The 25,106-nt window shown below is 39.5% G+C and overlaps 1 protein-coding gene across 1 annotated transcript; it reads left to right on the forward strand.

Annotated features, from left to right (window-relative positions):
- The first annotated feature begins 65 nt into the window (after positions 1–65).
- Positions 66–25,106, forward strand: LOC124255686 (ubiquitin-protein ligase E3C-like). The gene is made up of 25 exons (XM_046689576.1): positions 66–218; positions 1,910–1,963; positions 5,398–5,472; positions 5,963–6,100; positions 6,662–6,771; positions 7,269–7,429; positions 8,026–8,124; positions 8,279–8,339; positions 8,580–8,824; positions 14,452–14,579; positions 14,685–14,869; positions 15,417–15,503; positions 15,780–15,934; positions 16,865–17,085; positions 17,319–17,423; positions 17,672–17,756; positions 17,931–18,025; positions 18,855–18,996; positions 19,212–19,456; positions 20,110–20,234; positions 20,387–20,477; positions 20,908–21,006; positions 21,533–21,677; positions 22,464–22,594; positions 23,129–25,106. The coding sequence occupies exons 1-25, from the start codon at positions 153–155 to the stop codon at positions 23,297–23,299; spliced, it is 3,219 nt and encodes a 1,072-aa protein (XP_046545532.1). The 5' UTR covers positions 66–152; the 3' UTR covers positions 23,300–25,106.

Here is a 25,106-nt window from a genome sequence, read left to right on the forward strand (position 1 = left end):
AATCGGGAACCAATCATAATGTTTATACTAGACGCCTTCGTACATTAGTTTCCGGTCAAACAGAAGAGCCGAGAGAGTTGATTTGTCATTCAACAAAGATTCTAGAAAATATTTAGAAATTGGAGAGTACTGAGATCATATTCGTCTGCAAAATGTACAGTTTTGAAGGAGATTTCAGAAGAAAGCCCGTTCAGTCCTTGAGGGGTGCAAGTAAAAAGGTATTTTGATGTTGCGATTACTTCTTTTGATCAAGCGAAACTAATATTCAATCAGCTGTTTTGGATTTCAGTCGAAACATTACGACATTCGTAGTTTTCTTACATGAAAAAGAAGACGACCGACGACATATCTGTGTTGTTCGATTGAAGACTCTATACGAATAATTATTATTGTGGGTTGGTAGAGTTGATCATGATAATGACCTTTCATATCTGTGTAGTCTATTTCAGTAATCCATCTCAGTAATTTACCCTGAAATCCTACTGGGTAGAAAGCTTGCACAATAATTGGACCTAACGTAATTAAAGATGTCCAAGGGTTTTTACTTCAAATTTGAGCAGACAATTTCAACAGTGATGCTTCCTGGATTGGGATGATTGAATTTGTGGGACCAATTTGTGTAACTGTCAATGTTAGTGTATATGTCGTTGTATCATGACTTTTCAGACGCTTAATCATCTTAATAAACAATAGTTGTTTTCTCGCTTATCACATGAAACACTTTAAAACATTTCTGTAACACACAACAGACAACTTAACCTAAACACAAGCCATAATCTAAGTAGTTACAATGTCTGTGTTACATCAGAAATGGGTGACATCCCCAAAAATGTGTTCCAACAATATACTTTTTGTTGTGTTGTCTGAACTGGACTCATCTGCTCAATCCACTGAAAATCTATATTTTCTCATTGATTTCCATATATGCATTTTCATAATCATTCATATCACTGAGGTTATCAATATCACATGTCATCCAAGGCTTTATTTAACTTGTTTGTTGTCATCATGGTCATTATCAACTTTCTAATGTCAATATTAAAAAATGAGGCCTTATCGGTAGCGGCAATAAAATTTCTGAGTCCCGTGCTGGGATTCAAACCAAGGACCTTCTGATCCAAAGTCGGACGCCTTGTCCACATGACCAAAGAGGTTAACCCCATCAGCAATCTGACAAGGTAAGGATGTCATCTGTGGGGTGGCTCCACATCCTGCTACATACTCCCCCGTCAACAGAAGGCATGTCCCGAGCCACATAGCAGGGCACTGAGATTTATTTTGCTCAAATTTAATATGAACAGGCTCAGCCCCACATTGGGCACCAATGTACTATTTAGCAGCCATAAGATCCCATGCTTGGATTCGAACAATGGACCTTCTGATCCGAAGTCGGACACCTTGTCCACATGACCAAAGAGGCTAACCCTGTCAGCAAGCTGACAAGGTAAGGATGTCATCTGCAGGATGACTCCAAGCTCTGCTACATATCTTTCCTCAGTGCTTCAGGGTTGGTGGGCGAAGCACTGGCTTGCCATATTGATGGCCCTGTTTGATTTCCCCACGTGTGATTTCCCCACATGTGTTCAGCGAGGGAAGTTCTTTGCTCGTATCCCCATCATGATATTGCTTGAATCATGAATGCTGCCATGACCAGTGTTAAACACAACTCACTAACAGTGGAAATGTTGGAAATGTGGCTAAAATTGAGACCAATATGCCCCTGTATATATACAGTTCATCTGGTCACATATTCCTGAAACCAAGCCTATTGTTTCCAAATGCCATATACCCCATAAGCATGATATGTTTTAAAGTCAGTCTCAAACTGTTGTTATTAAGCATGTCAAGTACTTGGATGTTGTCCTAATCCAAATCATAATGATCATGTTTGTCATTTGACATGTTGTAGGAACAGAAAGAATCGCTACTGAAGAGAGCACAAGAAGAAAGGCAAAAGAGAGAGGTAATTATGTAATCCTTGTTAAGTGGTATAGAGTATATCCCAAATGGTGTTGAACATTGGTGACCTTTGGTAGATTTTCTTGAACATCTGGTCATAAATATTCAAGTTCTGACCTGTCTTGAGCTTTATGAATGTTTTGGATTTTTTTGTCCTATTTTAATAATGAGACAATATCTTTTTGTTAATCATTGCCACACATTAGTATACTTCTTCTACACTGATGTGTTTTCTGGAAAAGAATGTAGTATAAAACGAAAATACATATTCATGTGATTGTTTCTGTTCAGGGTGCTTAAAATATTACTTACTGATTAGTCTTGAAGTTGGTCATTGGGAGCTTTTCGTGATGCTTAGACCCTTGCTTAGAGAGGACTACTTAATCTTGTTATTAGAGCAACTGTATCACAACAAGCAATCGGTGGTTATTTTGATAATTAGAGTGACAATTAAGATATTTCATCATGTTCAGAAATATCAGTAATTACAGCTGTAACTATGCACCATACTACACTTTGTTGTGATGCCTACCTCAGAAGTAAGGTCTTAACACAAGTGTTTGCCATGATGCACAATTTGATGCACAAGTTATCTCAAATACGCAGTGAATTTAGAAGCCAGTGTCATTGTTCAGAAGTAAGGTCTTAACACAATACAATACATGGAAACTGAACACTTGACATGTACCTGGTTGTAAGTGTTGTGGGAACACTAAGAAGATGGCTTGCTTCAATAATGTTTAATCTACATGAGTTTACAGTTTACCAGCGTCGTATAGCAGATGCTGGTTGCCGCCATACCTGGTTGGCTACAAAACTTGGCTTGACATATGAAACTATAACAAGGATTCAAAAGCGGAATACAGATTTATCATTTATAATTCTACACTGGTCATCAAAGAATTTGAAAAGTTCCCAAACCACAATGACCTGAGGCATAGGCAATTTGTGTCATTTGTAAAACAGTGGCTCTAGCATTCATTTATGCTTCTTATACCTTGTTCAGAAAATAGTGCATTACCATAATTACAGTTTATGTTCATGTAGTTGTTAATGCCACTTATGCATGTACTTGTATCAGTAAGTGTATTAATACATCATGACCTATGCAACTTGTAACATGATAATGCCCAGCATGTTTGGTGCATCATTTCGCAGCAGTCAAAATGATCAATAGTTATGTGATATGAGTTAAATTAAGACAGGTGGGATGGGAATGATTGATTTCTTCAAGGCCACCAGATATATTACTGTATGTTACTAGCCTCAGGTTAACACTAATAACAAGCATACACCTATTTCAAAGTCTGAACTCATTTGTTGTTGTACATCCAATGCTCCTCAGAGTTTCCCTAATGATGATTGCCCAGCTGTTACCTGTCTGTTTATCTATCATCCCATACTGTTGGTCACTTAGTTGGACCACAACACTATAACCATCATTTCGCCTTATATTGATTACCTTGTTGATAATTCATGTTACTGGCCTCTTTAGTTTTGAGTATTGAGGGTAACCTGGTAATGCTCATTCTCTTCCCACAGAGGTTACTCCTGTCATATCTTCCTACTTAACCTCTGTTCTAATACGGCCATATTTCCCGGTTCTCGTTAAATCCCCTAGCGGCAAAAGATTGCAACACGAATTATCTCCCTTCTTTCTATCCAATCAGAACACCTGTTACATTGACTTAGATTCAACTTGACTAACACAAGCAAATGTGGGGCCACAAATATCCCCCATCTGCCGGGGACTTGTGTTGATGTTACACACAAGACGTTTAATGCCTAGCTTGTCCGTTGTCAACGAGGGCGACGGAGACGCCACTGATCCGCCATAACATGACTGAGTTCTGTCTAGAAGAAACGTTTGCGCATCGCGCAGGGGAAGAAGTTTAGTTTTCTCGAAGCATACGGAAATTACCGAGGCCTTGCGAATGATCACTTTTGAAACAACGTCGCTGATTGCACAACTAAATCTGATTGTCTCCAATCACGAGTCTTGAACGCTCACACCATGAAAGGGCCGTATTAGAACAGAGGTTACGTAGGAAGATATGACAGGAGTTACCTCTGTGGGAAGAGAATGGGTAATGCTTGGAAGACTTAAAGCCATCGACACTCATCAGGTTGATTTCTTCAGTCCAATATGTTGGCCTCAAGTCAGTAATCCAAGTTCAGGGATAAAAATAGTGCTTAATTTGTGTGCCATGCCATGGTAGATATTGACTTGGCACGGATGAATATTTTCAATGTGCCCAAGCAGCACAAATAAGAATTTTGAAATAATACTCACCATGATTTATTTGATGGAAAATGTGATACATGTGACCAACTTAAATGCTTCAAAGCCTATTTCCGCACCCCATCAAACTCTTTATCATTAGCCCTCTCAATCTCACACTTTGACATGGGCATGGATATTTTGAATGCCAATGTGCACAACAGGAAATCCCGTTTTGGATGATGACAGCTTGTGGGTTAGCTTGTGGGTGCACTACAAATGAAGCTGAACTATTCTTGCAGTCATGATAGTGTTCAGGGAATCCATCTCTCAAGTTTACAAGTTTACATGACGTTTGCTGATTTATTAACCAATAAATTGAATTGACATACTTGTTGTTGTGATGTTTAAAGTTTAATTGGATCATTGGGTACACGTAAATTATCTGTCCTGTTCCCAATGGCACCCTTTGAAAAAATTGTATTTCTGTCCCTGAAGTATAAGAAAATTGTGTTCAGACTAGTTAGCATGGCTAATCATAATTAAATTAATATTGTGACACTAAAATCTACTGACAATGATGCCATGATCCAAGATGAGGCTAGGAGAATCACAAATTCAAATAAGACAATACATTCAAAAAAGATTGTGTCAAGATAAATACTAATCAATACTAATTACAGGGTTTTACAAGTTCACTGATTTTCATCACTGTGCATGATATGCGTATGAGATACACGAGGCTTTAATTTCATTTAGTTCTCATCTTGTATCTCTCACCATTATTATTTTCTGGACATGCAAAGACTTGCCTAACTTGCAAAATCTAAGAATTTAAAAAATACTGTAAATATGGAATAACATTACTTTGATTATGATACAGTACAGATATATGTTTCTAAGTTGCCAGTGTAAAAAATGGAAAACTTTGTTCAGCATCCATCTCCAATATATTTAACGTTTTTACCATTTAACTCATTCATCATGTTTACCAGTAGTAATGATGTTGTATGATGGAGGTTCTTTTGGCTTGTAGGGGCGGTGGGGTAGCCTAGTGGTTAAAGCCTTTGCTCGTCACGCCAAAAACCCGGTTCAAATCCCCACATGGGCACAATGTGTGAAGCCCATTTCTAGTGTCCCCCGCTGTGATATTGCTGGAATATTGCTAAAAGCGACATAAAACCATACTCGCTCACTCTGTTGACTTGTATTTATAGGGACATCGGCAGAGAAATCTGAGTGCATGTAAAATACAAGCTTTCTTTCGAGGATTTACATCCAGGAAGAAATTGGTAAGTACTGATCACTGTTGTTAAAAAGTTTTTCTAAACCTTTAAAGTCACCCACCAAGCCAACAAATGGTATTCACCAACATGACTAGATTTCTTTTGTGTTCTGTATATGTGACTCTACTAAATCATGACCCGTGAAGGTCCCGGGTTAGAATTGGTCTTCAGTAACCCATGCTTGTCGCAAAAGGCGACTATGCTTGTCGTAAGAGGCGACTAACGGGATCGGGTGGTCAGGCTCGCTGACTTGGTTGACACATGTCATCGGTTCCCAATTGCGCAGGTCGATGCTCATGTTGTTGATCACTGGATTGTCTTGTCCAGACTCGATTATTTACAGACCGCCGCCATATAGCTGGAATATTGCTGAGTGCGGCGTAAAACTAAACTCACTCACTCACTAAATCATGAATGCCTTGATTATTCCAGATTTTTTCTGCGTTCATATGGTACTGACTTTTCCTTGCAAGTGATCTATTTTCCATGTTTGCAGAGTGAAGCCTTGCGTGCTGATTTTGACCAAAAGTTGCAGCCAGTGAGCAAGGATAATGTTGTGGATATCAAAGTTATCATCACACTCACACAGCGTCTGGTGTTCTTCTGTAGACCAGCCAGAGATGGACACAGGCTGGTGAGGAGGCTGTCAGCATGGGAAGATGGTTCTATGCTGCATCAGCAATTTCGCTACTATTCACAGCAACTGAGCCCTTTCCACAATTCAGAGATATCATATTTCCTCAGTGCAAAAGATATATACTTGCAGCTTTGTCATTCATCGCTACCTTCTAAGCAGTGTGAACATATCATGCACATCTATTGTTGTGTATACATGTATAAGTAAAATAACTGTTCACTTATTTTTTATAGTGCTGACATTGTGAAGAAGAATCATGATATAGCAGTTAATAATAAGACTAAAAATTCTGTATGTGTATTGATAATTGATACCATCACCAATGTAAACTTGGTCAACCAGGGTGATCTTAACAAAAGTAAACCTTTCTGTGGCAATAAATGATTAATGTAGTATTGATAAACAGTATTACAGTGTATGATGACTTAGCAAGTAGATATTGAAACCAAAGACATGTCAGAAAATAATCCAATTTGCAAGGACATCCATGATGAAGTTCTTGTCTACATGTTTGTGTGTTTTGTTTTGATAATTCACATATTACTGTTATGGTTACAGGTGTCAGTGTGCCAGCAGATCATCAAGCAGAAGGAGGCCTATCTTCAGACCCTAGCTAACTCCAATAAAAACCTGCAGCAGCTCAATCAGCTTCTTGTGATGTGTCTAAGGTAGTGTATTACATCCCCACCCACTGTAGTTTTGGCTGAAGGGGCAGCGGGTAGCCTGGTGGTTAAAGTGTTTGCTCATCACACTGATCCCAAATTTGTTCACCACATGAGTTTAATGTTTGAATCCCACATCTGTTGTACCCTGTTGTCATATTTCTGGAATAGTGCTCAAAGCACTGTAAAACAATATTCACTCACTGACCCAGGTAAAACATCAGTTGTATATTTTACCTAGTTATTGGTTGCATTGACACATTACTTAACTGGTGTGTTATACTAATAGGTCAAGAGATATGCCCAAAGTTATGTTTAAATGAGTGCTTGTTTCAAAAAGAAGCTGAACATAAATGAATGGTTGCAAGTTAAAGTTTGGATTAGAGATGACTGCAAAGTCTCATTGAATAGAACATGGATATTATTGACAATTGAACCACTGAATAATATGTGTAGTATACTCTAGAACTGTCAGTTTTATATGATGTTCTTTTTCTTTGTAGATACCTGAATAGCATTGCATCTACTTCATCTCCGATCGCTGTGCCAATGAGGATGCTAGAAGTGTTTACCTCATCCAAAACGTTTGTGTGTATAAAGGGACTGTCAGGAAAGACAGAGACACAGCTGACACGCCAGATACTGGGTTATCTTGTTCAGAGAGGTTAGACTCAGAAACGCATACCATCTAATATGCAGTCTCATTGTTCAGAATTAATCATCAAATTCAAGGGGTCCCTGTAATAAAAGTGTTAAATATATCCAGCGTTCTTAAATTTAAAGTAAGCCTCAATGCCCCATTGGTTTCAAACGTTGAAAATGGTGAATTATATTATAATGTATAGTTTGACTTTCGACATCTTTGAACTGGGGTACAGATATTTGTGCAATATTGAGTTTGTTAAATTCAGTGTACACGACTTATGGGAACTAAATCACTGATTACACCTGTAGTGGGAATGAAATGTTTTTGATTTATTTCATCTGTACAGTGTTGGCACTGGTGGCCCAGTTGCCTTAGGCTCTACAATCTACAGTGCAGAGTTGCATCCCTTTGGCACACCAGAAACCTGTTATCTTGGGTTCAAATTGCCAGTGATGTCATGTTTTAGTTGTCAGCATCATGCCCATGCTTGTAGGTTTCACTTGCAGTGACTTGAGGTGTGGAGAACTGGGTTGTTGTGTTGGTCGATCTCTTGCTTTATGGATGATGTTATGAATGATAATTGATATTTAAATACTACCACTTTGTGTTTGCAGGTTATTTTGAGTGTATGTACACATTGCTGACACAGAAAGTTCCTTCTAGTATTCCCTCCAACCCCAGCAGACATACTCATCCCTCCAACCCCAACTGCAGCATTTAGGTAACAGTTCAGCATCTTTGAACTCATCATGAATCCATTAAGTTTTGCTGCATCAGCAACTGGGTACAAGAAGCATTTAGGTAACAGTTTGATATTGCTAATTCTAAGATGAGTCACAAGATGACACAAGCCGACTTTTAAATTAGGTTATGTGATATCCAAAACCATAGCATTTAAACCAATAATGGAGTTCAGACTGTTAAGGGAGTACAAATACATAGTAGACTGAAAACAATATTTAATCACAGTAATAAATGTATGCAACTGTTCTAGTTTGAATCTAGGGATATGAATTGTAATGAAAGGATACCATTACAAGTAAATAAAATTTCAGCATTTTAGTGATGTAAGCTTGTAAATAGAATCACTGATAATCAAATATGATGTTCCTAATTCCGATCCAGCTGGCTGACCCATTATGTATGCCTCCACTTTGCTCTTCTTCAGCCACTATGTCCTGCAGTGTGTATGTCGGATCTTCCTGTGTCCAAGGTACACAGACCAAATCAGTCAGTTCCTCCTACCAGCAATGGCATATGGGAAATACCCATTCCCGTTTGTGGAGCTGATCCAAGGCTTGATCTCACATACGTCCAAAAACGGTTCCAGCCAACGACGACATCTGAAGCCAGAGCTGAAGCCTAGTCCCTGGCTCCTTGCAGCAGTTCTTACTCTGGCAGACAAGTATATCGGTAAGTCATGGTTGGGGTAACTAACTTTCTAAAAAAAGCAGTAATCATTGTATTTTTCCTTATCCTGACTCATGCTAATTATGCTTGTCTCCTTCCTCTTGCGAATGATAGTGGAACACTTGAAATCCCTTGAAGTTCCCTTTAAAAAAGCGGACGTAAAATCACTCACCCAGGAGTAGCGTCCCTTTCCTCCCTTTGGCACCCAAATGGTCACATGATCGTCCATATTTGTCACTCTCTCCTTCTTCGCCCTTGAAGACGGTTGTGAGAGCACCTGGGTCCCTATACGGCACATATCCTGTTATATTTTCAGACCTTACATCAAAATTATTGCTGTATACGGTTTTTAGGATTATATTCTACATTACGGTTTGAAATTTGTTCTAAATTTTCAGTTGTTTGACATGTGTTTTCTTCATGTTTACAATTGATGAAAACTTGTATTCGTTGTAGGTACCGAGTATCTGCGGCTGACCCTCATTTATTATGTCCTAATTGTACTGTTTCATGTTCTTTCAGCTCTCGCTGTAAGTATTGTATAAAATTAAATTCGGTTGAATTTAATAATTACCTTTTTTCCATCCATAGACGTGCTAAGGACTGGGTACGTAGGTATTCACAAGTCATGTCTAAATCGAGTGATTGCGCTGATAACCGTGTGTTAACCACTGCTGCGGATATTCATAATTCTAGTGAATTGCTGAACGTTTCTCAGGAGCAGGTTGATGTACCAGGGGTGAACGCCGGAGGCCATAAGAGATCATCGTCTACTGAGCTGACCTAATCGCAGATGAAGAAGACCAAATCTTCATCTTCACAGAAAAAGAAGGCTACTACCATGAAGACTTCAGCGAAGTCTAAGATCAGCTCTACACAGAAGACGAGGTCTTTCTCAGCCGAGATTGTTCCTCCGGAAGACGCCGATCTTATGATGATCTACCTATCCTCATACCTGAAGTCACCATCGTCAGTAAGAAGACGAAGCCTGCTTCTACAGCTACATCGACATTGGTATCAGCGCGCAGACATTGACAGAAGACTTACTATCAATGCAGACATCGGGTACCAGAGATAGCAGCATCATCAACTCTTCACTAGTGCAGCGAGCCTTAGATGACGTCTCTTCAGTATCAGATGCATCATCCCTGCAGCAGTCTCTTCAGACAACGCATAACTTCAACCCGGGACTGTTCATGCAACAGTTTACAGACCAGATGATGTCCTTGATGGAACGTCGCTTTGCTCAAGAGAAGGCTGCTATGAAGACCGCTACAACGTCTACTAGCCTGCGTGAAGTCTCTACAGTCTCCCCACCACATCTCCCTACTCCAACAAATCTAAGTTTGCAGGAGTCCAGAGAGCCAGAGAAAAGAAGTATTCCAGTATTCCAACCGGAGCTCCTAGAGGTAGCCGGAAGAGGCCGAGCACCCAGGGGTGCAAGAGGAAGCAAGCATTGAAGGCCAGGTTCGGAACGACTGGAGTCTTCCACCCCCAACCGTTCCTATACAACCTTCGACAGTGGGTGGATGTCTTCAACGGTACTGGGAGAACTGGGGGATACTACAGGACGACTACGTATCCCAGATACTGCGCAGAGGGTACAAGATACAGTTAGAAGCCACCCCGTCGCTCACAAGCAACCCCATGGCCTTCAACTACGCAGCCGACCAGATAGGAAAACTGGACAATGCTATCAAGACCCTACTCAACAAAGAGGCAGTAGAAGAGATAGATCAAGATCTCATCACGTCCGGGTTCTACTCCCCAATTTTCCGGGTACCGAAGAAGAATTCCAAGGAGAAATTTCGGCTCATCTACAACATGAGGAAGTTCAACCAGGAGTATCTACGCAGACTAGCAAAATTCAAGATGATACATCCTCCTCAGCTCCGACATCTCGTTTGTCCAGCAGACTACCTCGCCAGCATAGATCCGCAAGATGCGTACCTTCACATCCCGATACTTCCAGACTCAAGGAAATACCTACGTTTCCTTTTCAACGGACAGCACTTCCAGTGAAAGGTTCTACCGTTTGGAATATCGTCGGCCCCCTGGTTGTTTACTCGAGTGACCAAGCCCATCGTCACATATCTACATCGTCGAGGTCTACGCAGTGCTTTCTACCTGGATGACAGGATTCAAGCTAATCAAGATCCCAGTCAACTCAGACTGCAACTAGATTTGACCATCAGGCTGCTCACTCAACTAGGATGGCTAGTGAATCTCCTCAAGTCGGAACTGGAGCCGAAACAAGATCTGCAATTCCTAGGAATTCGACTCATTACACCAGTGAATCGTATAGTCGTTCCAGAGGATCGTTGGGTCAAAATACAACAGATGATATCTCAAGCATTGCTCTCTCCGTTCACACTATGTGCTTGGCAAAGCATGCTCGGTCTACTCACCTCAGCTCAAGACATGACTCGCAGAGGGAGATTACAGTTGCGCCCACTACAAGTATTTGTGAACACCCACCTAGACAGCCTAGATCTGTTAATACTACTGGACAGATTGAAACCATATCTCCTATGGTGGACTCGGAAGTCGAACGTTTGCGGAGGGACCTTTTTGTCAGAGCCGGTTTGCAACACTCATCTCCACGTGGATGCCTCCCTACAAGGATCGGGTGCGCACTTCAACAACGAAGTGGCAGCAGGGAAGTGGTCGAGTCAGGATCAGAAATCACACATCAATCTGTTGGAGATGAAAGCAGTAATCAACGCTTTACAACATTGGTCCAGCGTACTAAAGAACGCACGACTCATGGTACACACGGACAACTCCACAGTGGCGTTTTACATCAACAAACAAGGGTCAAGAAGATCAACAAGTCTGCTACAACTCAGCTTTCTCCTGTTCAGCATAGTCGACGACCTGAACATCTACATGAAGGCATGCCACATTCCAGGAGCAAATAATGTCATAGCAGACGCCCGATCTCGTCCACTACAACCATCCCCGACGGAATAGATGTTGCATCCAGAAGCATTCCAGTTCATCAGACAGACTTTAGGATCCCCACTAATAGACCTGTTTGCAACAAAGTTCAACAAACAGCTACCAATGTTCATCTCACCGATTCCAGATCCTAAGGCATGGGCAACAGATGCTCTAAGCATCTCATGGGAAGGACTAAACACTTACGCGTTTCCGCCTCCAGCACTACTACCACAACTACAGAAAATCAAGCAGACGACTATGTTGCAATTGATTTTGGTCGCGCCCTCCTGGCCAGCGAGGGTATGGTTTCCCGTCCTCATACAAAAACTCGGAAGTCCAACCCTGAAAATACCAGAGTGGTCGAACCTACTCATCCATCCACACACCAAGCAAGCTCACGGGAACCTGACACTGTTCCAGCTACACGCCAGGAGCGTATTAAAGCTTGCCTGAAGACTAGAGGGTACTCCGCCAGAGCAACGAAAGCAGTAACACTAGCTCTACGCAGATCAACTCGCAACTTGTACGACGACAAGTGGCAGAGATTTGAACAATATGCAAAGAGGAAAGGCTTTACAGCGGTTACAGCAACACATCCTCAAGTGGCGGAATACTTATGTCATCTACGACAGACGAGACACTTAAAAGGTTCAACATTCTCAACGTACTTAGCTGCTCTCAGTACAGTTATCACCATGAAAACGGGTATCAAGCTGACCAAAGTACCAGAGATTCTGGCATTACTACGCTCATTCAAGTTGGAAGACTTTAAGGCTCCTGCCTGGGATCTCAACATAGTTTTACAACATCTCACCAGTGATGCCTATGAGCCTCTAGAACGGACATCCTTTATCCTTTGAACTACTAACTTAGAAAACGCTGTTCCTGATCGCTGTAGCAACAGGTGCAAGGATGTCAGAAATACATGCTCTAGACATTGAACAAACACGATTTGAATCGAGACATCGTGACATCGTACATCTGGGACTGAGATGGGATTTTATCGCCAAGAACCAACTGCCCGGCCAGCCTGACAGACAGTTCCACATCCCAGCACTATCTACAGTCCTTGGGCCACAGGATACGCAGGATCTATCCTTTTGCCCAGTCAGAGCACTTAAAGTCTACTTACAAAGAACTAAAACAAGGAGACGAAAATTCAAGCGCCTATTCATCCCCTTATCCACTGAGACGCCCACGGAAGTCTCTAGGACAACGATATCGATCTGGATGAGAGCCGTTTTACTAAGGGCCTATAAAGCAGCAGGACTTGAGCCTCCACGAGCCTCCAATCCACATGAAGTCAGAGCCCTGGCGTCAACACTTGCTCTGCATGGAAACTGCTCGAATACAACTATAATGGAGGGCTGCTTTTGAAGATCGAACACAGTGTTTGCCAACCACTACCTCAGAGACATTGCCACTGAAGACGTCTCAGGCATTCACAAGTTTGGGCCACTTGTTGTAGCACAACAACTAACGGTTCCACAAAGGCGCTGGGAAAATCTCACCCTTTTTATCACGTGACTTTTGAAAACTAACGCTCTTGAAAGCAAATGGTTAAAGTCCATGCACACGTCTAGGACAGACTAGCATGAGTGATAGACCCTGTACTTGTATAGGACATACTCGTACATGAAGAAGGGTCACATCTCCACTTGATGTGTGCATCAAGAGATGGGGGTTCAATAGATAACTAATGGAATATTAGTATATCTAAAATCCACACGAAAATGTCAGGAGAAGTTTCGGAAGAAATCTGACAAGTTGTGGTCCCCCCAGACTCATCAGAGAGAAGTTGAAAGAATCTTCAACAGTGCCATCATAAGTTCCCAAGGGGGGTAATACAGGACGTAAATCTACAACCAGGGAATCCAGAACGTGGCTTGACCAACCACCGTTTCCGACGGATTCTGCAAGCATAATTAGCATGAGTCAGGATAAGGAAAAATATGTAATTTTCTGACTAAAATTGATATTTTATACTTATCCTGACTCATGAGGTTAGCCCTCCCAACCTCCCCTCTTATGGCACTCTGGATTTCCCTGTATATTCGGGTCTCGGGCTTACATACGGAGAGAGTGACAAATATGGACGATCATGTCACCATTTGGGCGCCAAAGGAGGAAAGGGACGCTACTCCTGGGTGAGTGATTTTACGTCCGCTATTTTAAAGGGAACTTCAAGGGATTTAAAGTGTTCCATTATCATTCGCAAGAGGAAGGAGACAAGCATAATTAGCATGAGTCAGGATAAGTATAAAATATCAATTTTAGTCAGAAAATTACATTATTCAGAATTTTCCATTTAGGGAAAATAGTGAATAAATGTTTTTGTGTTTTTTTCATTTGTTTGTCAGATTGTGATAATTATTATCATCACTATGATGTGATATTGTTGAGAGGTGTCAAATTACCTGAGATATATTTTTTGCAAATGAGTGTGAGTGAGTTTTACGTGTGTGTGGTTTTACACAGCTTTTAGCAATATTCCAGCAATATCACGTCCAGGAACACAAGAAATGGGCTTCACACATTGTACCCATGTGGGGAATCGAACCCAGGTCTTCAGTGTGACGAGCAAACACTTTAACCACAAGACCACCCCACCACCCTTTTGCAAATGAAACTTAATAAGTCACATTACTTGTGACATTATATAAGTGTAATTGTTTCTTATTGCACAGGTGACCTGACATCTGAAAACAGCTATGCTTACATGCAGCTGCTACAGTACTTACTGCCACAGCTTCCCAAGCCGAAAAATATTGACGTGGATGATGACTCTGAGGAGGAAGACATGGCAGTAGACGAGGTAGGGTTGTCGGTCAGACTCTTGGTTTACGCACAGTTTGAGATGAAAGTTTGTTAAGAAATTCCTTTTACTTTACTTTTCTCCTAATTTGTTTGTTGATTTCAGGACTATGGGTTTGCCAGTCTGTCTGATCTTCGAGAGGAGTGTATCCGATTGCTAGACTCTCCAGGGCACCTTCACTGTATGTTCAACTGTCTTCAGCGGAATGCCGACAGCCAGCTGCTGGAGGCTGTGTCTGTCATCTGCCACACACTGCTGTCCCAGCAGAGGCTGTCTGTACACAGGCTTAGGTATGGCAAACAGCATCACAGATTATCTCCCCTTGTCCAATAGGTTTATGTCATTCAAGGCAATCACACATGTTTTGTTTAGATCGGAGAGCTGTTATTTCTTCTTTGACATCTTAAGATCTTCAGTTACTTTCACCTACAGTGTAACTCACTACATATGCTCATACTAAATTTATAAATTATGTGAAGCATTTCTTTTAATCAAATGGGCTCAATATGGATTATCTCCCCTTGATCATTGACATGCCATTTATGTCGTTATGTATGACAACAAGTGGCCTTTTTTTACCTTTTCTCTACTTTGACATATGAATAATAACATTTCAGAGTATCTCGCTCAATTTCCTTTCTATGACTATTTTTGGAAATTGCATCGTACCAGAAACCATTATATCATCTCTGATCCTACCTACGCTGTTCTCTAAATCCCCAAGACACATACCAAATCTTCTATAAAGACCAAGATATTCATATTTAAGCTTATGTCAGTCAGCGTTTTGTTTAGTGATGTGGTGATTTTTCACTGTTCACTGCTATTGTCTTGTAGGTTGCTGTACAGTTTGGCATTCAACACTAAAGTGATACGTAATCTTTGGTACACATGTGCCTCAGTATCCACACCAACTGTCACCGGGTGAGTACACATGGACACTCTTCATTCTGTCATGTGCCAGTTTGATTGTAAGTACATACATAGCTGTGTATTGTATCTTTGTAAACGCTATAGTGCATGTGGGGACCTGTTATCTATCCACTTGCAGTGTGTCAAAGTGTTATAGATTATAAAATTATAAAAATCACAGCATAAGATTTACAAACAAACATCATAACTTCAAAATTAATGAAGCATGCATATGTATGAACCTGTATCAAATCTGTGTTGGTTATCAAAATCATTTTTTGGTTGTAGGTCAAGCACATCCTTGATTCTGATGTTAGCTCGAGGTTTGCCGATGTTGAAGACGGATGTGAACCGTATTGTGCCACTCCTGTCTGTGTTTTGCTCTATGTTCAGTCACTCTCTCCTCACCCTACACGATGCTGACTTCTATGGTGATAATGAAGGTAATGCTATAATGTTGTATATTTGATACTGCTATATATCTGACAAGGGTCTATGAGGAATGGCTGGTCATGGGTTCTAAATACCTATGTTCATATTCTTCAAAGTGGTTAATACCCATGAAGATCTGGATTAGAATTGATCTTCAGTGCTTGTCATAAGAGGCAACTAATGGGATTGGGTGGTCAGGCTTGCTGACTTGGTTGACACATGTCATTGTACCCCAATTGGGTAGATCGATGGTCATGCTGTTGATAACTGGAGTGTCAGGTCCAGACTCGATTATTTACAGACCACCGCCATATAGCTTGAATATTGCTGAGTGCAGTGTAAAACTAAATTCACTCACTCACTCAAAGTGGTAAATATCTTCAGCCTGTGTCACGTTTGGATCCTGTGTCATGTTTTGGATTTCTTCCCATGTATATCTTAGATCAGTAATCCCATGACTCAATCACTCATTCAGTTGTTTATCAACTCTAGCATATCTCAATGTCAGCCTCAATAATACAAAAACAGTTTTTATAGTCTAGTGAACAAGAATTCAAGACATGTGTTCTTTTAGTTACAATTTAATAGTTTCCTGGTTTTTCATGTTGCTTCTATTTAAAAACACAATTAGCAAGGGGGCAATCATGGCCCAGTAGGGTAATGTGCAGCAATTTGCTGTGCAGAGAGTTATGTCCCTTTAGCATGCCAGAAACCTGTGATTGTGGGTTCAAAACCTGGTTCAATCAATATGAATTATGTTTCCAGGTTAGTCAGCATCTGTACTCATTGGTTTCACAAAATGGTAAAGTCTGGAACCTGCATCACTCCAGCTACTGTTAAAAGTGGCATTAAACCCAACTCAGTCTGTCACCTAGTCATGATGCAGGTATTGTTTTCATGTTTGTTCATGAGTGAAATGGTTCATGATATTTCCCCCCCAGGGCAAAGTACAAGCATGCCATTCAAAATAGAGGAGTTGGTTCCGATGAGTCGAGCACTGAGAGACGCCTGTCTTGGCATCATAGAACTGGCACACCCCGATGCCAAGCGAGCTGTGAATGATGATTATCGAATAGCATTACAGAAGACAGGAATCAGGAACAGGGAAATGGTTGGGGAGGAGGAGGAAGAGGAGACACGCCAGTGGGCATACCTGTTTAAGGTGCCAATAAATATTGTCTCACCCATAACCATTAACAGGATAAGTTAAATTGTTAATTTATATACCATGATACATCCCTTCTGTGATTCAGACTTCGCTGTTACTAGTATTAGACTCTGTGATTCAAGTCATCATTGGGCCCACATCAGTTTCAGCATTAGTAGTAAGAATGTCATTTGAGATATTATAATCTTTATGAATGAATTTAGAGGATTAACTCTATGCTGTTGCAGGTTATTTCCAATTTAGTCCGACAGTTACATACCAGGAATTCCAGGAGGCCATACTGTTCATATGGTCATTGGTTGGCAGACCACATACAGATTAATGCAGATAAGGTAAAACTGGCAGAATGATAAACAACTGATATCTGTAATTCAGTAAATTTATCGACTAAATAATAAAATGATTATGATACTGAATTTCTACATAAAATCATGTATCTGTTTCTTGTATACATTCATATAAATGGATGTAATTGAGTCAATATTGTCCAGAGTTTTAAATGAAATTTGAATTGCAGTAATGATTGTTTGGTTTCTACGACTTGAAGTAAGAAATGCACAAATATCTATTCTGTCTCTAGCCCTCACAGATTTATCGGGCCCAGAATGCTGTGTTTGTTAGGAGGCCATTTGGTGTTCTCAGGACTCTTACAAAGACTAACTTTGGTAAGTTGTTTAGAAAGCCAATAGACAGCAGAAGACATTTCAAAACATTTTGAGAAAACTAATTTAGGCTTAAGCAACGTTGACTATATGTAACAAAGAGTACCTATGGGGTTTTTTTCAAAGTACATCATTACAAATTTGTGTTATATTATTTCCCACTTTTGTTACTTGCAGAAGATGATGGACCACCATTGGCCAACCGGGATGTGAGGAATCTAGTCATTCTTACCGAGCTCCCATTTGTTGTCTCCTTTTTCGACAGGGTTAAAGTGAGTACTTGTCAAATGTCTATTAAATTCAAGTTATGCAGCTTACTGTGAATTCTGTTGGCATTTAGTATATGTTGGTCAGTTCAGGCATGTTGTGGTGACAGATATCTTTCAGGGTGATGAAGACAAATGAAGAGTATTTTAAATTTACATTCTCAAGATATGTTTTAGAAAATGTCCATCTTTAATTACTGGTAATATATATAATGATAACACTGTATAATGACACCATGTTATTTACCTGGTCCAACACTGTGTGAGTTGATTTGCAAAAGTAGCATTGATGAACTATGAACTTACACAAGTTCTAGATCATTCTATGATTTCATATTTTTCATAAATTTGAGGTATTTTAACATTGCAAGTGCATTAATTCCCATCTATTTCTTTTTTCATTTGACTTTGTCCATGAGGAATTGATATTTATTACCAGTATCTAGAACCAGCTTCCACAGGAGATATGTCTTTCGAGCTCCAATTAAATTATTTTACATCATCATCTTCCATGACGTCAAAATCAAATGACATTAATCTGTCTGCCACTGAAACTGGTTAACTGTACTTTGTACATTCAAAACACTGGTTATTACTGTTAACAGACTGAATAATTTCAAAGAATGATTTTGAATGATGATTAATATAATCTGAACCTCTTCCACCCTCACATATATAAACACTGATCAAGACATACCGATCAACGTAAAAATATCTCTGTCTATTTATTACATTTATCAGCCTGTCTTGATAAGTTTGATAATGGAGGACGTTCAGGTGAGATTCTGTGTGTATTGTACATGTATAACACCTGTACCTGCTGCTGCCTTCACAGATCCTGCAGCGCTTGATAAATGCTGACAAGGAGGAATCTCAGGGTGATATGTCCAACTTCATGATGGGTCCGTCAATCAATGTCATGATCAGGAGAAACTACATCTATGAAGATGCATTTGAAAAACTTTCTCCTGAAAATGGTAAGCGATCTGATGATCATATTTCATAGAGGTGAACCTTTATTAATCATCAGTTATATCAGACAGGTAATATAAGACGTATGTCTGTATGTTTTTAGATACGGTAGTATATATAGCATGATCTACTCCTTGAAGTCAACATTATTTGTATGTGTTAACAAGCAAGTGTCTGTTTAGTCAGTGTTTATCATGTCATTATTTCTACTTCCATCAAGAGCCCAACATGAAGCTGAAGATGAGGATACAGCTCATAAACGCAGCAGGTCTGGATGAGGCTGGCATCGATGGTGGTGGGATCTTTCGAGAATTCCTATCTGAACTTCTCAAGACTGGTTTTGATCCTAACAGGGGTTTCTTCAAGTATACAGTTGACAGACTGCTGTACCCTAACCCTCAGGCTCAGGTGCTGGTTGAGGACTACACCAAGCATTACTACTTTCTTGGTCGCATGCTCGGCAAGGTAGGACAACTGCTGTGATCAGCTGGCTGAAAGTGTTTGCAGAAGTAGCTAGTTTCTGTTTATGTGAGACTGTCCTGACTGCTGCTTGCATGTTGCTTTCATCATACACTACTCAACAGAAGTTAAAGAACACCCAAATTCTCCATATGATTATGGTCACTATTGTATATGAAAGATCAGGGGTTTTCTTTACTTCTTTTGATTAGTATATGTTGATTACATAGATAATTATTCATGTCATGAAAGACTGATTTCCTAGCCGAGACTTGATCAATGTGGCCAGACCTTTGACACAGTTGGAATGCTGCTGAAAGCATTGTAAAACAACTTCCTTTCCACATGATCTGTTTCCTACCTGTCTTCTACAGCACTGTAATGTGCAGAGTTGTATCCCTTAGTAAACATGCTCTTATGTTTGTCAGCAAAATGAAATCTCCATTATCTCAATGATCCAGGCAAAATCTGTGTCATAACTTTGATCAAATACCTGCAATCTTGAAATACGGATAACTCAGCCTATGATTGAGTCTCAGGAACTCCAGCATCCAGTGCGTTTCACTGCTCTTGGTATGGATATCAGCAGTTTTTTATTCTTATTTCCCATAATGCATTTGTTATTCCTGTTGCTTATTTGTGCGTCTTCTCCTTGTCAGGCAATCTATGAAAACATGCTGGTGGAGCTTCCCTTTGCCAGCTTCTTTCTGGCAAAGATGTTGAGTCGACATAGTGCCAATCTTGACATCCACCATCTGCAGTCAATGGATCCTGTCATGTACAAGTAAGTTATTCAGGAGTATCAGCAATTATTTAGGCCTTAGATAAGTTTTTGTTTGGTTTATTAGTCATCTGCCAAAATTCTGGTCTTAATTGTGACTTTAATAAAATAAATATAAGATCAATGAACAATTTACTTTTTTTCATGATTTGTAGGAACCTTTTATTCTTGAAGACATATGATGGGGATGTGTCAGACCTGGGTCTCGACTTCACAGTAGTTAACAGTGAATTCGGAGAGACTGTGGTAAGTTTGTACTAAAGTGACAAGCATGTCATAGTGCCAGTTACAAATGTTGGTAGTAAGTTTACAAGCCGATACAATTTGCCAGAAGACCAAAAACAAGAACAGATTTCCAGAAGAATATTCAGCATCTGCTTTGTATTCGTTCTGACACTTGAAACTTTATCAACTCTACTATTTAAATCAATTTCTTTTGCTCAATTTTTAGAATACTGTATTTCTGTGCATATTTGTGTCAATATGTGTACCCTGCCAATACTGCAATTATGTCTGAAGTACACGAGGAGAGCATATATTTTCGACATGTTTTAAAGTTTATTGTTTTAAATTTTCTCATTATCAAATTTATTAATGAAATAGATTGCATTGATTTTTAGGTTCTTGTCAGACAAGTTTGAAGTTGTGTGTCACTAAAACTTTCATCTTATCTCAGTTAGAAGAGTTGAAGCCTGGTGGGAAGAACATTGCTGTGACAGCCAACAACCGGATCGAGTATATACACCTCATGGCTGACTACAAGATCAATAAACAGGTACAGGAAATGGGATCTATCAAAAGCATGTTCTGTGAAATCCTTCATGCAGATGAAAGTACAAAATGACCTTTTGTCATGTTGAAATACAAGAAAATTAATCCTAACAGAACCACAATGTCTACTTTTGTAGCTGTTAGACATTTGCTAGGGGCAGACCAGTAAACATTTGTGTTTAGCAAACCATGCTTGTTTTAAGAGGTGACTAAACAGATTGGGTGGTCGGACTCTCTTACTTTGTTGACAAATGTCATTGTATCCCATCTGCGTTGATAATGCACTTAATGTCAGTGACTGGATTGTCTGGTCGTGACACAATTATATATAGACCTTCAATTATGTGGCTGTAATATTACTGAGTGCAGCGTTAAACAACAAAGCACATTTGGAGCAGATACATTGGAGATATTTAGTACTCACTCAGGTAAGTATTGCCCAAATCCAAGTTTAGATAATAATATAACTTTGAAAGTTTCAGTAATCCATTTTCTTGTCTGCAGATCCTTCAATTACCTGTACTGTACAGCATTTCAACAAACACATTTGGATGGCTGATGTCATCTCTATTGAATGGCTTCAGATGTTTGATCCCACAGAGCTTCAGGTTCTGATCTCAGGTGCAACCGTCCCCATAGACACTGATGACCTTCGTCGTCACACAAACTACTCAGGTAGGATTCGTTGTAGTGAATTATACTTGGATTCTTTTGGGATTCCATCATGTTAATGCAGAATAGACATCTAATACCCTTCCTCCTCCTCTTCTGTAGTCTCAAAATGCCACAAATGGCAGTGTTACATAGACTGGGGCTTGTGATGTCAATCACTAGATTGTCTGGTCTAGATTCAATTTTCTTTCAGCCTGCTGTCATATTGTTGGAATATTACCAAGTAAATCTTTAAACAGACAGACAATACCTTAGCTCAATTGAAGTGTAACAATTCAGCAAATGTTTGACAAGGAGGCAATGCAAGTATCAATGCAGAACAATCCCTTACATATAAGATGGAAGATGAAGATAAATTGAGAAATGGTATATGGTGGTTGTACAACAGGTCTCTAGCCCATGTAATATTTATTGGCTGAAATCTTCTAAATAATGTTCATTAAGGCAACTGTCCTTATCATTCAGTACAAAAATAACTTATTAACATTTAAAGTATCTGGTTTCTTGTATCACACTCCGTATTGTTTACTATGGCGATAGGTATCATGTTGAAGTTGAAACGGTTGAAACGAAGCGTATCATAATTTACAGTCCAACTGAAGGTTAGGTCAGTGGCCAAAATGATATCTTTGTAATAAGATCATTTATGGGGAACTTTTCAATTGCATACCAGTACACATATATTATGTAGTTTGTGTTTAGGTGTTAATGTATTCTGAACTGTAACCAGTATGTAATGGATACCACAGAGAGTGAAAGGTGTGTTCAGGTATTGTACATGTGTTCCAGGTGGTTACACTGAAGACCACAATGTCATCAAGATGTTCTGGAATGCTGTGGCAACGTTCACAGATCAGCAGAAACGACAACTCCTGAAGTTTGTCACCAGCTGCTCTAGGCCTCCACTGCTGGGTTTCAAGGTAAGAGGTTGTTGAGGCAATGTCAAGCAGCAGACATGTGATTGTTCTTACTTAGCTGACAAGACTGGAGTTTTCATAACTCAGTTTTGAATTGCTGTCTAATCATGCTCATATCATGAATATCCAATGCTGTCATTAAAGGTCCTCAAATGTTGGTGTACCAGTCTTCAAAGGTCTTTCTGTGTAACAAAATCAGAAATTTAATCATAATATTAAATGAACACATCTTTGATCATACAGCCTTTGCGCTAAACTTGGTATACCTAATATTCATTAGAAATATTCTTAAAGATTCACGGGGCAGTGGGGTAGCCTATTGGTTAAAGCGTTCGCTCGTCACGCCGAAGACCCGGGTTCGAATCCCCACATGGGTACATTGTGTGAAGCTCATTTCTGGTGTCCCCCGCCGTGATATTGCTGGAATATTGCTAAAAGCGGCATAAAACCAAACTCACTCACTCACTCACTCACTTAAAGATTCACATACATCAAGTTATGATCCATTCATGATCAGATCTGTGTCATGTATTGTAGGACTTGTACCCAGCCTTCTGCATTCACAATGCTGGAAAAGATCCTGAACGACTTCCAACAGCAAGCACCTGCATGAACCTGCTCAAACTGCCAGAAGTGGACGATGAGGTGATGCTTAGGACAAAGCTACTCTACGCTGTCGAGTCCGACTCAGGATTTGAACTGAGCTAGTAATTGGTCCACAGAATCATATCATAATATGAACATACAAACCATGAGAACAGTCCCTGGATGATGTGATTATAACAAACTTGCTTACACACAGGATGGATTGCAGCTGCTCTTAAGAGACTTTGTGATACACTGTACATATTTAAGGCCCTTGGATGTGTAGGTTGTGTCTGAGATAAAGATTCTCATGCGGACATGTTATTCTGGTGCTTTGAGAATAGTCTTTTCAACTCGGACATATCACAAAGTAGGGCCAAATTTCAGTACGCAATTACACAGGATTCATTGTGTGTATGTTATATATGTATGCTGTAGACTATATTTCACGTCTCCCATCAATGTCTCCAGTTGACAACCTGTTTGTAATACTTGTTCCTCATCATCTACCCATCAAAGCTAAGACCCTGAAACTAGCTGGACTGGTTTGTTTAGGCCTGTGACTGCTGGATGTGGTTTGTTCTTGTTTCAGCTTGTTAAATGACTGCTGCATTCATCTCCCTGTGTCATTAACCAAGGCTGAAGTTGTTTGCATGTCATAGGCTAGTACAGCATCATACGTGAATGTTTGTTTAAGCAAGATTACATGATCAAAATATGATTATGAATCAAAATCATTTGAATGGCACAAATACTGGAACTTTTGGGAGAAAACAGACTGAATTTCTTCATATATTAATAATTTTTATGTTTTGTTTATTCCACTGTTTTTACAATGTGATAATTTCTAATTTCAAATCTCATTTGAACCACTGTTTGAAATGAATAGTACTCTAAAAGTATTTGGTTAATTTTCACCTACGAATTGGCAGTGCTTTAGCATGATTACATGATTGTCAGAGTAAAAAATCTTTACAAAAATAGGAATCAGTTTGATGTCAGATTCTGAGTAATATTGGACAAAAGCCATGATTCAGAGACTTGTCCAATCCTTTTCAAACAGAAGATTTAGTAGTGAAACCAGTTCAGTACTGTTGGTTATGATCTGCATACAATGGAAATATATGATCTTTTTGAAGGGTACAGTGTGTGAATATTTGATAATTTGTATTTATACATGTTGAAGATAACTAGTAAATAGTAATGTTTGTTATTTTGACATATTGTCTATTTATAAAGTTCACGTAATCAAATTGTTCTGTAATAAAGTCACAAATGAGCATATATCTGAATGAAACTTGTTTATAGTAAACAAGTTAGAGCTGTATATTTGTAATATTTGCATATAAATAGCACAAACCAAATTATTCTGCTAACTGTATATAGAATATTTAGACCACATATTTATTTTTGGTTGGTTTACAAACCTGACCTACGAAATCCCCCAGAAATTAGAAAAGACTGACTTTCAACCAAATCATTGTTTGGCCATTTCTGTTTTACTACTGGTTGGAATGAAGAAACACAAGGGTTTATCACCTCTGTTCATAAGAATGGCTTATTTAATAATACATGTCTCAAAACCTGTATTCTCACAAAACAAAACCTGTCATTATACTTCAATACAGGGCCAAGTTAAAACTGGTTTGTTTCTTATGCATTAGTAGCAATACTAATTTTGAAGTTTTTTTCTGACCATTTACAGTGAATATGAGGCCAAAACTGTTGTAAAGCAGCTAAATAGAAATAAGGCCTTGCAATGCTTCAGGTAAATTATTATGTCTTGAAATGTTTGATATCACTTGACCACTTATTTCCATTGTCAACATTTACACCTCATTATCAGTCGTGCTTCTCCTTGAACATAAATGTGATGTGTGAATTTGTTTATGTTTACTTTGATTACTGACAAACTAGTTCATGAACTGTC

This window comes from Haliotis rubra, unplaced genomic scaffold, assembly GCF_003918875.1.
Source record: "Haliotis rubra isolate DU_JTF1 unplaced genomic scaffold, ASM391887v1 Scf606, whole genome shotgun sequence".
Lineage (NCBI taxonomy): Eukaryota > Metazoa > Mollusca > Gastropoda > Lepetellida > Haliotidae > Haliotis > Haliotis rubra.